Source organism: Myxocyprinus asiaticus, chromosome 46 (genome assembly GCF_019703515.2).
Source record: "Myxocyprinus asiaticus isolate MX2 ecotype Aquarium Trade chromosome 46, UBuf_Myxa_2, whole genome shotgun sequence".
Taxonomy (NCBI): domain Eukaryota; kingdom Metazoa; phylum Chordata; class Actinopteri; order Cypriniformes; family Catostomidae; genus Myxocyprinus; species Myxocyprinus asiaticus.
In genome coordinates this window covers 8,147,529-8,164,878 of record NC_059389.1, presented here as the reverse complement: position 1 = coordinate 8,164,878, position 17,350 = coordinate 8,147,529, and the positions used below count along the sequence as shown (strand labels likewise).

General features: G+C 38.7%; 1 protein-coding gene across 1 annotated transcript in view; it reads left to right on the top strand.

The window, feature by feature from the left end:
• The window catches only part of lrrc4ca (leucine rich repeat containing 4C, genome duplicate a), a 94,749-nt gene extending 83,190 nt beyond the window's left edge, over positions 1-11,559 (top strand). The window contains exon 3 of the mRNA XM_051689698.1: positions 7,021-11,559. Coding sequence (XP_051545658.1) covers positions 7,074-9,023 — 1,950 coding nt within the window. The 5' untranslated portion in view covers positions 7,021-7,073 and the 3' untranslated portion in view covers positions 9,024-11,559. The remainder of the gene's footprint in view (positions 1-7,020) is intronic.
• Positions 11,560-17,350: the final 5,791 nt, after the last annotated feature.

Below are 17,350 nucleotides of genomic sequence, written 5' to 3'. Positions count from 1 at the left end.
TTAAATAAGTGTCGTAAGATATCTTACCTGTATCTGTGACATCGACTGTAAACCGCGGGCAATGGCACTTTCGACCTGTCAACCTTTTGCGTGTTCTCATAGTATTGTAGTTGCAGCTAATTATTGAGGCCTACTGCCATTTTTAAGCCATGTTGTTCATCAGTTGTCTGTTGAGGGCACTATTTTGCTACTGTTGTTTTAAACAACCGTTTCTGCAATTTCAATAAAGCTCATTGAGTGGCGTGGCTAATTCAACAGCTCAGTCTCGAGGAAGTAGAATGTCTGAAATCGCTTACAGCACCTTTAAGTCCTTTCACTATAAATCTCCACTTTCACTTTCACATTCTGTAGTCTTTTAGTAGAAAGAAAGTCATACACATCTGGGATGGCATGAAAGTGAGTAAACGATGAGAGAATTTTTATTATTGGTGAACTATCTATTTTATGCTGCCTTTATGTCCTTTCGTAGTTTGAAAGTTTTAAACCACATTTTATGGACAAAAACAATTCATAGTCTCAGGGGTGTAGATTCCTGGGGGATGGGGGGGTAATACTATGATCAATGGAAACATGGGTAAATGCTTCATGCTGCAATATTATTATTATTAATGCATTAACACAAAATTTGTTTAATGGCACAAATCTTTTTAACGCCGATAATGCGTAATATGACCCTTTGAATAAACCATAGTTCATGAGAAGCGAGTCAATTCACGCAAACGCCGCTAAAGTCACATGCATTGCCGTCAGGAAAACAGATCATTATGTTGAGACCTGTTCCAAGCATTTTATCAATGTAGCACAGCAGTAGAACATGCCCGCAAAGCACAAATAGAGCTCTTAACCTTGTAACATCATTGCAGCGGCAAGACAGCAGCCATTTGAACACCAGCCTTGCATTGCGAGGCGCGGTGCGAGCACGAGGCAAAAGTTTCGAGGTGTGGTGCGAGCACAAAGTGAAAGTGTGAGTTCAAGGCGATCGTCTGTGTTCCTCGACTTCTACCAGGTCCTTGGTAGTAAGGGTAGCCGGTGGAGTTTCTGGTGCCCTCCTAGGGAGTTGGTGCCTTATGTAGACTGCTGGAACCCTGCAAGTAATCTACACTGTCATTAACCCATTTAATCCCACCGGTTACAATTGTGACTGGGGTCTAAAATGAGTTTTTGATGTATTTTGTCCATTGTAAATGACAGTGCAGATTTTTTAACATATCTGTCAAAACTAAGAATAAAAGAAGCAAATAAATAATACACTTACAACTACCATATTTTGTACACAATTTGAATTGAGTTGTGCTGTGTTCATTTACTGTTGTTCAACTCTATTGGTGGGGTAGGTTTTGTGTGGATGACTGAAAAATACATCTGGATGAGGCATATTTTGTTCACTCATGTTTATAAAGATATTGCGATTAATCGTATTTAACTACAAAAAATTGATGGGATTACTCGCGAATAAACATTTTAATCGTTTGACAGCCCTAATATATATATACCTCTCTCTCTCGTGTGTGTGTGTGTGTGTGTGTGTGTGTGTGTGTGTGTGTGTGTTATATATATATATATATTATATATAAAATATTTTTGGCTTGACTTTTAACTCTCATTATGTGGAAAATAAACCCTTTGAAGACCGTTTTGAAATGTCTCCTTTTGTGCTCCACAGAAAAAAGAAAGTCATATAGAGTGATATTAGGGTGAGTAAATGATGACCAAATTTTCATTCATGGGTGAACTATTCCTTTAAAAGTAATTAAGAAAATCATTCATTTAGTTTGTTTTATTCACACGTTGAAATATTTCTAGAATGAATTCGGCTCTGGTACCCTCCAAACTCCACCGATGGTTGTCATTGTGCTCAACCAGATACCTTTCTCTTCTTTTCTACTCTTGTAGACTCATCAGGCTGGGTTTTTCTGAGAGTGCTCGCCTCATCTTTCACTGTAGGGGCCTTTCCACCACTCTCCCTGCTAGTGAGTCTCCACCTGCCACCACCACAGGGGTCTGAATTAGCATGGTGCAAACAGAAAGGCTGCTTTTGTTTATGCCTTTGCCAAAACCCATTTCATCGCTGTTGCAACCGTCTGACGGTGCCCACATACTTTGTTCCGTATCATTTCCAGAGATGAGCGTACAGTGATGGATGCAGTTATTTTTTATCCCCCTTTTTCTTCCCTTTTTAACTCTGATTCTTGAAAGAGCTGCAGTTCCGCAATGCCCTCTAAATGAAACACAGTTGCTTTTTTATTTTATTTTTGTATTTGGCATGACTCATCCTTTCATCCCTTTCAATTTTATTTATTTATTTATTTTTTTTTGTTTGTTTTTTTGGGTTGGACCAAGGCTAAGATTCTCCTTGCCACAGAGTCCACAGGATTGCCAAGTGTCCTCGGGAGGTGTGCAATTTATTCATTAGTGTTCTGAGCATTGTTACTAAGAAAGCAAATTAGGTCATTTGTACTTAGGCTGATGGACCTTTCTCTGGGTAGATGTAATATTTAAATGGATAGTTCACCAAAAAATGAAATTTCTGTTGTAATTTACTCAACTTACCTCATTTTGTTCCAGGCTTCTATGACTTTCTTTCCTCTGTGGGATATAAATGTAGATGTAAGGCAGAATGACGGTGACTGAAACAAACATACTGTATCCCTAATATTTATTTTTTGTGTTCCACCATGGAAGAAAGTCATTTGGGTTTGAAACAACATGAGGTTGAGTAAATTAAGAACTATCCCTTTAGTACATATATAATTTTTCTTCTCAATGGAATATATCTTGTTTAAAGGATGTTTAGATACAAGCAAAAATACAGAGTAAGGAAATACTGCAGCAGCCTTGTTCCTGTGAGCTGTAGTATGCACCTGATCGTAACATTTGATGGCTATACCGCAACTGCCGCGGGTAACTTGGTGATTCTACAGTCCATCACCAGTTCATCCGGCCGTAGAACTTCCAATCCCGCTTGCTTTTATATGAAGCATTTCACAGTCTTGTAAACCAATGGCCGAACTATCATACTTTATTGATGCCATCCAGAATACCTATGAATTTTGCTCTAGGAGCCTGCAGCATAAGACGAGGCCTGCCGATAAATGAAACCCGGATTAGGGTCTATCTCTCTCTCTGCCTATGGTTTAAAAAATCCCTCAAAAAGTCTTGTATTTTCTTGGTGCCTCAGGTTTTCTAATAGAGCAGTTTTGATACAACATGCTTTCTTCTCTGTTGTTCAAAGAAGAGGCCCAGTTTTTCTAAAGAATGACTCGCAATGCATAAAAAAAAAAAAAAAAAAAGTATTGTTGATGGGCTTGAAAGTCTGAAGCTTCTACCTCTTCCCTTTTACATCCTCCTCTTCTTCTCTTTCCCTTTATCCTCCATTTCCTTTTTCATTCCTCATCTTTCCTTCTCTTTCCTCCTCCTCTTCCCTTTTACTTCCTCTGTCCTCTTTCTTTTTACTTCCTCCTACTCTTCCCTTCCCCTTCATCCTCCTCTTCCTTTTTCCTTCCTCTTCTTTCCTTCTCTTTCCTCATCCTCTTCCCTTTTACTTCCTTTGTCCTCTTACTTTTAACTTCCTCTGTCCTCTTCCCTTCTTCCTCCTCTTCCTCTTTACTGCTCCTTACTGTTCCCTTTTTGATTCTCCTCCTCTTGATGTTTCCTTTCTCCCTCCTCCTATTCCCTTCTTCCTCCTCTTTCCTTTTTTCCCTCTTCCTCTTCCCTTCTCATTCCTCCTGCCTTCCCTTTCCCTTCCTCCTCCTCCTCCTCCTCTTCCCTTTTTCTTCATCTTCCTCTTCCCTTCTCTTTCCTCCTGATCTTCCCTTCCCTTTCCTCCTCCTCTTCCCTTTTCCTTCCTCTTCCGTTTCCCATTCTCTTCCCCTCTTCTTCCTCATCTGCCTCACTTCTCCATCTCTTTTCTCCTCCTCCTCTCTTCTCCTTCCTTTTCCTTTTCCCTTCTCCTCCCTCTTCCCTTTCCCTTCCTGTTTCCTTTTCCTTCATCCTAGTCTGCCTTTTTCCCTCTCCTTTGTACTCTTCTTTCTCTTCCCTTGTCTTTTCTCTTTTCTCCCTCTCTTTATAGTTGAATACAATATAAATCCAGCATGACTCCTGACATTTGGTTCTCTTGTGCAGAACTGTATGCTTGCCATAATTGTTCTTATCTCAGCTTGTTTACCCCACAGTGTGACGGAAAGTACATAAGCTTTTTTTTTGCCCAGTCTGTGCTGAGAAGCACACAGAAATTAATTGTTGTTAGCCACAATGGCATCGCCTTGCGTGTTACTTGATTTTTTTTTTTTTTTTTTTTTACCTTGTTACGCATCCCACATTTATGGCTTCCTCTTCTTTACCTCCCTCCTGCTAAAGCATTTACCACCTGCTTCATCATCTCTTACAGGGACATAAGTTTAAAAATGTATTCATTTCATAATCGTTTTTTTTATTTTTTTATTTTTATCTAATTCTCTTCCTACACTAAATCCAATTTTGCCTGCCTCATTGTTTGAGAGGTGGCAGAATTTCTTCAGTTTTTTTTTTTTTTTTTTTTGCTCTCTTTCTGTGTCAGCTTGAATTTACCTTTTGCTCTATGCAGTTTTATTAGTGTAAAATCAAATCGGGGAAGATAAACTGGCCCTTACACTTTAAACGAAGTTTAAGATAATATATTTTCTTATAATTGATTATTTACACACAAGATTTATGTTAGAATTATCTATGCATAAAATCAAATTAACTTATAATGTGCTTATCTTCTATCTACTGCAAGTCTTTCTCCAGAAGATCTGTTTTAAAATATTTAGGGATAAAGCAGTTCCAATGAAATGGAGTATATACTTGGTGTGTAATCCACACCAGCAGTTTTGAAGACTCCAGACTGAGATTGAAGTAATTTTGCGATGAAAGAATTTATTGTAATGGCAGTCACTATTAGGTTAAGGCCAGCACCCTGCAGAGAGGAAGAGTGGAGGAAAGAGAGAGTGAGAACAGTTTTACAACAGTGCAGCACATTAGCCAGACATGATTTTGTAATAGCCAAAGGGAGGAAGACCCATGTAAAGAAATCAAATAAGAATAGATCTTGTTTGAGATGCCTGGTCCTATGTACAAACTGCCAACAGACTTATAACTAGCAGTAGATAACAGGAATGCTTGATGATTGTTGAATATAAACACACAGGCTTTTGTTGTGCTTACTGCATACTGTGCAGTGTATTTTTTTTTCTTTTTTTTCCTAAGCTTACAATAGGTTTTGGTATCTCACCAAAACCTATTGTATGCTTTCAGAAGACATGAAATATGATTCATGAGCCACATACTTTTATGATACTTCTGGGTCTTTTTTTAAGCTTTAAAGTGAGACACTATGCCATTGTATTGAGAAGTCCACTATATTCAAAAAGCATTTCCTTTTGTGTTCTGCCTATGAAATAAGTCTTGGGTGAACTTTCCCTTTAAACACAACTCTAACCACTATATAAGCATCTGTCCATACACTTCCAGTCCCACACTGCATTCACAGTCTGGTCACACCAGTGCTTTCAGTATCTCTGAGAGCTGAACACTCCAGATATGTAGGGATTGAAAGATCGCTAGGTGGGAAGTCTTATTTATGCCTCCTCTGGAAGAATAAATAAAGTGACGCAGACAGACATGGCGGTACATATCTCCCAGGCTGAGGAGAGGGGAAACAGAGAAAGCAGACCCAATATTGTGGCTCACTTTATGTGACATAGATTGAGAGCATATTCATGCAAAAGACACAAACACACAGACACCACACACACTCAGAGAAATGAAATGGATATGAAACACTCTGCCAAGGTCATCTACAGTGCACGTGTAAGAAATGTTGTGTCTGTGATTCAGTTTCGCTGGGCTACAGGGGCTAATGTGTGACTATACAAGAGAGAAAAAGGATTGTTCTGAATGCATAGCCACCAATATAGTGACTGGGGAACTGTGGTGTAATAAAATATCTTTAGTGTATGTGGTTAAAGGGATAGTTCACCCAAAAATATAAAGTCTGTTATCAGTTACTCACAAAACCTGTACCTAACCAGTGTGACATTTTTCTGTGAAAAACAAAAAGGAGATGTTATGCACTGACAGCCTTAGTCAGCATTCTCTGTCACTGTGTCTTTTTGTTTTACATACAATAAAAGTGAATGGTGACTGAGGCTGTCAGTTTCTCATAGTCTGCCTAACATCCCATTTTGTGTTCCAACACTTTAAACTGTCCCCACAATGATAGTAAAATCTGAAATCCCCTACTTTGTGGACGCCATTAGTGGGAAAGAAAACAATTTAATGAACATACAAAATATTGTCTTAAAGTAAATCTCAAAATGCAGAAACATTTGTGTGAATGTTAATTGTAGGGTTAGGAAATAGAAAATAACATTAGCTCATTACAAAGTCAATTACTTTATGCTAATAAAAAGTCCTCACCAAGAAAGACAAGTGTGTGTCTTATGTGTGTCCATATGACGAAGTACAGTTTGTTCTCAGTGTGTTGCTATTTGTAGTAAATCACTTTTTTTTTTTTTTTTTTTTTTTTAAATCAGTACCTTGGAGATGTAGTTTCTATTTTTAAAGCATTAGGATTATATTCATTATAATCATAATCACTACAGTTATATTTTATTATTTTTAGTAGTTCTTTGACCATTTCTTATATAAATATAGAACATTTTAGTTCTCCATTAGCATGTTTATGAGTATGGTTCACAAAATTTGCTAATTCAATCCACTGATGATGTACAAAGAAATACAGATTAAGTGCGTTTACATGAACAGTCCTACACAGATTATGCTTAATAACACAACATCGTATGTGATTTTGTAAACGCATTAAACAACGTTCCTTTATTGGAGTAAGGTTATGAGGTCACTCTTTATCCGAGGAAGGTCATTTAAAATCTTCTTCAATCTTTATTTGTATCTGTCAGTGTTGACTTATGTGATAAACTTGGCAAATTTAGATATCAAGTAATCCAAACCTTACCCTGTTCTTTCTCTCTTTTTTTCCAGTTGGCCTAATTAAACACTTCCCAAAGAATGGAAAACCTGTCAGCGAATTATGAATGATAAACAAGATGAGCTCCTCCCTGATGCAGCAGACGATGAGAGGTCCTAGGTGGAACCGGGCCCTGTCTTACCCATTGTTTGTGCTTTTGCTGGCCCTGCAGCTTTTGGTGGTGGCCGGCCTAGTTCGAGCGCAGACCTGCCCCTCCGTCTGCTCCTGTAGCAACCAGTTCAGCAAGGTCATTTGTACTCGCCGTGGCCTTCGAGATGTACCAGATGGTATTTCCACCAACACAAGGTACCTGAACCTTCAGGAGAACCTCATCCAGGTGATCAAGGTGGACAGCTTCAAGCATCTGAGGCACCTGGAGATCCTGCAGCTCAGCAAGAACCATATCCGCAACATTGAAATTGGGGCTTTCAATGGCCTGGCCAACCTCAACACTCTGGAGCTGTTTGATAATCGTCTTACCACAATCCCCAATGGGGCTTTTGAGTACTTGTCCAAACTTAAGGAGCTTTGGTTAAGGAATAACCCAGTAGAGAGTATACCCTCTTATGCCTTCAACCGTGTCCCATCTCTGCGAAGGCTGGACCTGGGTGAGCTGAAACGGCTCTCATATATCTCAGAAGGTGCCTTTGAAGGCCTCAGCAACTTGCGGTACCTGAATCTGGGCATGTGCAACCTGAAGGAGATCCCAAACCTCATTCCGCTAGTCCGGTTGGATGAGTTGGAAATGTCTGGAAACCAACTTTCAATAATTAGGCCAGGGTCTTTCAAGGGCCTCATCCACCTACAGAAGCTGTGGATGATGCATGCTCAGATCCAGACGATTGAGAGAAATGCCTTTGATGACCTTCAGTCCCTTGTGGAATTAAATCTAGCCCACAACAACCTTACACTTCTGCCCCATGACCTCTTCACTCCATTGCACCATTTGGAAAGGGTACACTTGCACCACAACCCCTGGAATTGCAACTGTGACATCCTCTGGCTCAGTTGGTGGCTCAAGGAGATGGTGCCGGCCAATACCAGTTGCTGTGCTCGATGCTCTTCACCCGCCAGCCACAAGGGACGCTACATTGGTGAACTGGACCAGAACTATTTCCATTGTTATGCACCGGTTATCGTGGAGCCGCCAGCTGATCTCAACGTAACTGAGGGCATGGCTGCAGAACTGAAATGCCGAGCTAATTCTTTGACCTCAGTCAGTTGGATCACACCCAACGGGTCCATCATGACACATGGGGCATACAAGGTACGCATTTCCGTCCTCAATGATGGAACGTTAAACTTTACCAATGTCACAATGCAGGACACAGGAACGTACACCTGTATGGTAAGCAACTCTGCAGGCAACACAACAGCTTCGGCTACACTCAATGTGTCCTCAACGGAGAACAGTAGCTTCAGTTACTTCACTACAGTCACAGTTGAGACCACAGAATCGGCAAACGATGAGGGCCACCCAACAGTACAGCAGAAGGGGGGTCCCACCCCTGCCTCTGGAGTTTGGGAGACCTCCCCACCTTCATTCACCACCACCACCACCACGACCACAGCACGGACTCCGTTGTCCACCAAGGCCACAGATAAGACCTACACCATCCCTGTCACAGCCCTGAGCGATGGCTCCCTTAACACCTTGGATGAGGTGATGAAGACCACCAAGATCATCATCGGATGCTTTGTGGCCATCACTCTGATGGCGGCCGTCATGCTAATCATATTTTATAAAATGCGCAAACAGCATCACCAGCAGAATCACCACGCACCTACGCGAACCATCGAGATCATCAACATGGGCGAGGATTGTGTAACAGGTGGACCTACCATGGAAGGTCATCTTACTCTTCCTCCACTTGAGCATGAGCACCTGAATCATTACAATGCCTACAAGACTGCATACAACCATGCCTCCACCATCAATTCTATACATAGCTCTGCCCACGAACCTTTGCTAATTCGGGCCAGCTCAAAAGACAATGTACAAGAAACACAGATCTAAATTGCTTTTCATAGTGGGAATAAAACACTGAAAAAAAGACCTCAAAAAGAAACTCTTAAGGAACAATATGTGACATATTGATTTGGAAGATTGTTGAAACAAAGACTCAGTAGACCAATGCAAGACATATAAGAAGGTTGTTGGTAGTAAAAAAAAAAAAAAAAAAATTTGGAGCGAGTGTACGTCGACAGTTTCAAAAGTGTCTTTACATAAAAGAAGTTATTTATTTAAGGAAAAAAAAATATTGTGGTTAAATCAAGAAAAAGATGTAATCTGCAATTATTTTTCCAGCAATTATTTCTCCATGTTTTTTAATGTTATTTTAAGGGTTGTTGGTTTACTAGTATGCTTGTAAACTCTGTAAAACTTAGAAAATATACTGTTCTTTATGTGAGGACCCAATTAAGTCATTTGCAGCTGAATATAAAACTTCCCTTTGTTTATCTGTCTGAGAATAAGGTGCCACTTGGGGTTGCCCCATGTGCTCTTAAATACATTTTGCAGCACATCTTTGTTCCTGCTTAAAATAAGCTATATTTAAGTTTTCAGACAGTTTGCTACACATACTCTCTCATGGTATGCAACATTAAGGGTTCCTGTAGCCTCACCATGGACACAGTTTTACATGAATTCTTTCTGGGATCCTCTTAAAGGGATAGTTCATCCCCAAAAAAAAAAAAAAAGAAAGAAAATGTTGTAATAATTATTTAGTCACCATTATATTATTCCAAACCTGTATGACCTTCTTTCTTCTATGGAACAAAAAAGGAGATGATAGGCAGAATTTTAGATGCAATGAAAGTGAATGGTAACTGAGTGTAAATTTCCTAACATCCTCTTTTGTGTTCCATGGAGGTAAGTCAGTCATAGGGGTTTAAAAAAACATGAGGTTGAGTAAATAATGACAGAATTTTCATTTTTGGGTGAACTAGCCCTTTTAAATGTGGCAAAGCCAGTGCCAGTCATATCTACAGCTTCCACAGATGTGTCTTTAAAGATTATGTGAACTGATGATGTTTTCCCCCTCCGTACTACTTCTTTTTTTTTTTTTTCATAAATTCTTCCATGTTCTCTCTTTCCTCATTCTGCGCTGTCAATCTACCTAGGCAGTTATGCAACTCTTTTTATACTTTTAAACACATTTTCAGTCATATGACATATTCAATCACGCTTTTATTATTTTCAGCACAGACAGAAAATGATGCATCCATCTACTGCTTGCACATGTGGTAATCAAGAAGCATTTGTATGCAGGGAGAATGACTTGACGTTATGAATTAATTTATTAAATCAAAATGGCCTGAGACGGTCACTATAGAAACCAATGACCTTGCACAGGCAGGGGGTAGCTAACAGACACCAGCTTGACACTTTAAATGTATTTAGAGTCAAATGGGCGAGGAAGGCTGGGCTAAAGAGCTAGAGCGGATTGAGTTGATGTGCATAATTTAGTCTATAAAGTGATCGAGAGGGCTCTAGGTAATTTGAATGAAACCAATAAACCTATGACATTTTATTCATCTTCGTAACATTTAAGCTGGCCATTAATTATTTCTCCAAAACACACACAGACCTCACATGAAGACATTTTCTCTTTTAGTTCTGCTTCTAGAACTTACAATTGTGAAACAGATGAGCATGGATACCAAGTGGCATCTGCTGAAGTTTGTTTCATACTTTATTATCACACACCAGATGCACTCTGATTCCCAAGATCTAATGCAATTATGCTCACAGGCTTTGCTATTTTAAATCAGTTTAAAAAAGTTCTTGAGTGTACCTCCTGCCCCACTAAAAGCAAAGGCCATCTGGTGCATTTTCTAATCAAGACATCAAAGCATGCAAAAAGACTGTTCTTCATCTGAATATGCTGCTCTTTAAAATCTTGATTCATATCCTTGTCTTTCTGATTTTATTTTTGTGTTATTACTGAAATTGATATCAATCTAAACATAAATTAATTACAGCTAAAGATAATTGTGGTCAATGGAGTTAGCACAAGAGTAAACCAATTAATTGAGTTGAGTGTCTTTTTCGGTTGTGTTTAATTCGTTTATTTGACGATTTGGTCTTGAAATCATGATTATTGGAAGAAGTCTTTGTCCTTTGTCCAATATGATGATGCTTTTTAGTTTTATCACTGGTTCTGTTCTTTTGTTTGTCTCATCATGTAAACACGTCTGTGTTTTTGGTTTAGGAGAGAACGATATACTTTGCTCTAGTTTTCCACGTAAATTCTTTCTTTTCATCTCTGAGAGGGAATGCTGTTCTAGTGGTAGATTTCTATAAAAATACATTTTGAAAATAAAATAAAAAATCAAAACAAAAACTTTTTACATTTTAATTTTACATGTGCCAACCTGTTCTAAAATATTTAAAGAGAGAAAGAGAGTCATGCTGTAAAAGACTGAAGATTGATTTTCATGTAAACAAATTCATGACCTTTAAAAAAAGAAAGATGGAGATCGATTATAGAAATCAGAATTTGTAATTCATACACAAGATAAGGTTACAAATAAACTATCATTGTCTTTTCTCTATTGTCTCTTTACTCTTATTTTAAAGTCAGAAGGGTGGAAAATGTTATTCACACTATTTTGAGCTTCAAATCAAATGGTATATTTTGTTTTCCAATTTCAATGGTTAAGCTTAATCTTTGCTATAATCAATGTGTTATCTTTAAAGTTTTTTTTTTTTGTTTTTTTTTTCTTTTCTCTCACTTAAGGAGTTCTATACATCAGGCAAAAAAATAAATAAAAAAATAAAGAAATAAAAAAATCAGCCACTGGTAATATGTTTATTATAACTTAATGACATGTCTGTGATTTAAATGTTGCTGCAAAAAATATTTTGTCAGAATTCCCAGCTACTTTTGAATGGCCATCAAAGGAGAAAGATGCTTTTTGGGCCCATATGTTGTATTTACGACATCTACCTTTTCCAGTTCTAGACCCTCTGGTTTTGCAGTCTGTTATTTGTCTTAAAATATGAAATATTTACAATAATTTATGTACTCAACAATACCAATATTAAGTGAGTAGGTTTTGGCCATTCATGTGATTTCAACGTAATGGGAGACCAACCTTCTGTAGAATAAAATGGGGCAGTGGTGGCTTGGGAGGCTCTGGGTTACTGACTAGATGGTCAGGGGTTCAAGCCCCAACACTGCCACGATGCCACCGTTGGGCCCTTGAGCAAGGCCCTTGACCCCATCTGCTCCAGGGGCGCCGTATCATGGATGACCCTGCGCTCTGACCCCAGCTTGGCTGGGATATGCAAAAATTGGGGGCAGTGGTGGCTCAGCAGTTAAGGCTCTGGGTTACTGACTAGATGGTCAGGGGTTCAAGCCCCAGCACAACCAAGATGCCACTGTTGGGCCCTTGAGCAAGGCCCTTGACCCTATCTGCTTCAGGGGCACCATATCATGGCTGACCCTGCACTCTGACCCCAGCTTAGCTGGGCTATGTGAAAAAAGAATTTCACTGTATATGTGCAAATGTATAATGTGTGATATATAATTATTAAATTAATTAAATTAAATGGCTTTTTCTAGACCACTGAAATATTTGTCAGAAGTAGAGTTTACTTATTAGGTGTAAAACATTTAAAAGTTTTAAATTCCTTAGTGCTTTTAACATTGATTACAATGAGTTTATCCTATGCAATACTCCAACAATTGTCTTAAGTTTTCAGGTAGTATAAGAAATGAGCCGTTCTGAGATAAGCCACATGAAATGTAATTTCTTAGCTGATCTAAAGCAGCTGGATATTGTTCATGTTGCAGTGTAAATAAGTTTCACTGGCTGCCTGTACTTCAGCTTTATTGTGTATGTCTGTGATCACAGCATGCTTTCCAGTGCAGTGTTCAGAAGCAAACACCTGAACCAGATCTATCCATCCATCCATCCATTTATCAAATGCTAATACTGAACTTGAGCTAGGCCTGTATTTTCAATCCTTCCCGTATCATCAGCCATGCCCCACTCTGTTGCCCCTCACTGAGACTGCCAGTGTGCCTTGTTTCCTGAGTTCAACTCTGTTCTCTTCCCCTGCTGATGTCATAGCTCTGATAAACTGTGTCCTGGCCATTCGTTTAAGACTAATTGTAGAGTTGAAGGGCAGTTCACAGAGGCTTGCTCTTAGAACGCTGACCCAAAAATACTACAGAAAAATGTTTTCTGGGATAGAGCCAACTCATAGTGGCAAAATGTTTCTGTTGCCACCATTATTCATAGTTATTGTTTTATTTTGGGGATGTATTTAAGCAGGAAAGTGAATCTCTCAAAAACATGGAGAGGTCACATTTCACCTCAACATCAAAAGAACAAAATAAGATATATATACACTGTATATATATTCAAACTCGTGACTCCTGGGGTGGTAGTCAGCATCTTTACTCGCTGAGCTACCCAGGCCCCCAATATTTATTTCTTAAAATCATTAAGTCATCAATGATTAAGTCATCTTCAAATCATTTATTTGCATAGAAAGGTTTTGCTCACTAGAGTAGGCTAACATACTGAATAGACTACAACTTCAAATGGGAAAAAAACATGCCTTTAAGGGAAAAAAATCATTTTACTTGTCTTAATCGCTATTCCCCAGGATGCTGTTTAGCATTGACAAGGAAAGGATTGAAAAATTTGCACATTGAAATCTTTGCATTTTATTAACAATGTCGAGCAGCGGGTGGAGAGCAAAGCCATCTCTGCAAAGACAACAGGCAGATTCACAGAGAGCAGCACAATTCACTCAGCAACAATTAACTGCAGGCTTTTGTTTTGAATAAAATTCGTCATGTGCCCTCTCTAGTCTTGTGTACTTTGCATGTTATTGTTTTTTTTCTGAACACTTCCTTTGAGTTTCTGTCTCTCTCGCTCTGTCTGCCCTGTTTGTGAACTTCTGCAGTGCGTCCTTTCTTTCATACCCCTTGTGCACTGAAAGCAACTGTTTTCTGAATAGATGCACAAAAAAAAAAAAAAAAAACGGTTCTCTCTGTACACCTCTCGCAGAAAATATCTGTTTGTGTTTGCTGAAGGTTTAAAAACGCTCCAGGGTGCAAATGGATGACATGGCGCTTAGGAAACCTGGGTCTGTTTTGCAGCAGTAGGTCATGATTTTGTGATTGTGTTTATGCTTTTGTGCCAACTGAAGGAGGACACATATGCCCATGTAAACTGAGTTACATTTGGACCCTTTACAAAATGGGAGCCAGTAAACAGCATGCCCTAGCAGCCCCAAAGAACAGCCTCAGAACCTTAATAGCTCATCCAAAGACTAGACTTCAGTCTGTTTATCACACAAAACTATCATATGGCTTCAGAAAATATTGAATGAACAGCATGAGTCATATGAACTATTTCTATGGTTCTTTTATTCTGCTTTTTTGTAATTTTTGGAGCTTGACATCCAGGGGTCACTTCATACTTCAGTGAATAGAAAAGAGCAGTGTAAACATTCTTCAAAATTTCTACTTTTGTGTTCCACAGAGGACAGAAACTCGTACGTGTTGGCTATGACATGAAGGTGAGTAAATAATGACATAATTTTCATTTTTGGTCTTGTACCTTGTAAATACAGCTATTCCTTTAATCACAAGGGATTTAGCCTCTGTATTATCCATATTTCTAGGACCATTAAGATTTTTTAAGAGTTTCTTTATTCTTTTTTTTTTATTTTTTTTTATTTATTTTTTTATATATATTATATATGATGTAAATTTACTTTACAATTTAAATAATAGAGTAATAATGTATTTAACCCTCATATTTTCCATGGTCCATTGTCAGGTATTGTTTGTGAATGTAACTTTGGAAGTCAATTCAAGTTTATGTCATGTCAAGTTAAAGTCAAGTTCATGTTTTTTTTTTGTTCACATTTATAGTTAGGGTTTTTGGATTTCACTTTTATTAATAAATTTGCACTTGGGTTCTTCATCTTCATCATCTGCATTGTCATTGCCAGCGCCAGCCGATGTTACATGTGTGTGTGTATATATATATATATATATATATATATATATATTTGTATTTAATGTGTAATTTAGTTGTGTTACCTTTACCATGTGAAAGGGGTGGAATAGGTTGTGAGCTGTTTTTAGTCCGAGTCTATCCCTGTCCAATGGATAGTCAACATAATCCTGTTTTCATATTTACAATAATGATTTGTGTTAGAATTACATTAGGTTCCACTTTCCTGGTCACATGTGTTAATCACTCCTCTCATTTTATCAGATCTATTCATCAAGCGAGCAATTAACAGCAATGTGTTGCTCCCTACGGTAAAACAAATGTCTCGCGCCACCATCTCTTCCTTGAACATGCATGTTTTTGGTTTGTTTTCTGTTGTCGTATTTCTTTGCAGGTTTTGCAGCCTTCTGGACTTCCAATTAACTCTCGACTAAATATTTGTAGATGGGCATGGATCAAAACGGCATTTGCAGGAATTCTAGCCGGGATCTTTTTGTCTCTTCATTAAGATACGGGTAATTAGTTTATTCCAGACTGAGATGTGAGAACAATTAGTTCCATCTAATCATGTGGAAAAAGTGCTGGAATGGATCCATGGCTTTGATCCGTCAGCAAACATTCAAAAGACAAAGAGAGTGATGAATGAGGCATGGATGGATGTAATTGGAAAATTTAAACCACCACCACGCCTCACCCTACCATGTGTGGAGTCCGGAACTGGCAACACATACAGTACTTGGCCATACTTACAGTATATGCATGCAGCATGAAGACACAGATGAAGGAACTTTTCTGATTCTTAGGCTTACTGAAAACTTTTCTTCTTCAGCTTCATCTCTAGTCTCGTCTGGCAGAATTATCACAATGTGAATTTGGCGATAGTAAGTCGAAAGTTCTTCAGCTGAAATCCGTCTGTGCCTACTGAAATTAGTATCAATACCCCCAGTGGCCGAAGCTGGAAACATTGTTGAAGAGTTTCTGGGGGAAAATCCCAAATCCCAAACCAAAATGTAACCGTAGAGTCAAAATGAAATTTTAGAGAGAAAATGTTACCTCCTAATCATGCTCATCATTGTGTCTGTGAATGAAATTACTTCCTGGATTTCATGGGGCCTGAACCCATGTCTCAGAAATTGCTCGTGCAATGTGCTATCAGTAGCGCTATAGGAAAAGGTGAAATCATTTGGGTTGATGCAAAAATTTCTAATGGGGGATGATGCTTGTCAGTAATTTGGCAGAATGGGGTCCATTTCAGGGTACGTGAACATTTGAAAGCAATTTCCTGTGTGATCATGTTGCATGTAGACTTTAGACTACTTCAGACTATTGGTACTTTTATGAAGTCTGGTACAAACTGCAGCTTATTCTGGCCAAGAATCACCCATTTTGACAGGAAAGGGACATTTGATCGAAATGTACATTGACCAACCACAGTTCAGTCATGACAACTCTCGAAAGGATTTAGCATGTTAATGAGGGTATGACGTATTGATAGGATATTGGTCTTGGTGGACTAGATCTTTTACGCTGCTGCTGCATATCAAGTACAGACACTTGGCACTTATAGAGCATACACAGACATACTGAGTTAAGCATGTGGAAATGATTCTGCTGCACAATTAGAAAAACACAAGACATGCTACATCAAGTATGACATGCTGCTGCACAATTAGACATAAATACAATTCCCCAACAAAGCAGGGAAGCTGTACAAATGCATAACAAAAAACACAACCCCCCAAACAAGCAGATCTACCACCAAGACTTGTGTACTGCTGCTGCTCTGAACAGTTATGTGCACTGAGTGTATGCTAGCTACTGTAGGTGTGCTTTGGCCTGCTTGGCCGAAAGGCTTAAACAGCTAGTGACCTGACTCAATGTGTACCTGGACCAGAAAAGCCCAGAGCTTATTTTACTAGTAACTTAGCCTAGCAATGCGTAGATTGATTTAAACTAATAACCTAAGTTAGTGATGTGTGCCATTGCATGATTTGGCTACGGGTTAATTTGTTAAAGATGTGCTTCTACTGTATGTGTCATGGCCAAAAGCAGACCTTACCATGCAAGTTGATAGAAGAAAAAGCCACAGCAACCACCTAAGAAAACAACATTTTCAGAGAAAACTCTCGCAGCACGCTGCAGTAAACTGGCTAAGTTGCAAACTGATCAAATTTAAATGTCAGGCAAAGAGAGAGTATGAAGTTGATTGGCTACCTGATTATATGTCAATGGATATATCAGCTCAAACCATGTGAGCCAATTGGCTTGACATTTCACATGTGAGCAAGCTGACTGGCTAACAGGTAACAAGTTCAAATAACCTATCAGCTTATACCATTCAGAGTTTCATGCCTGAAC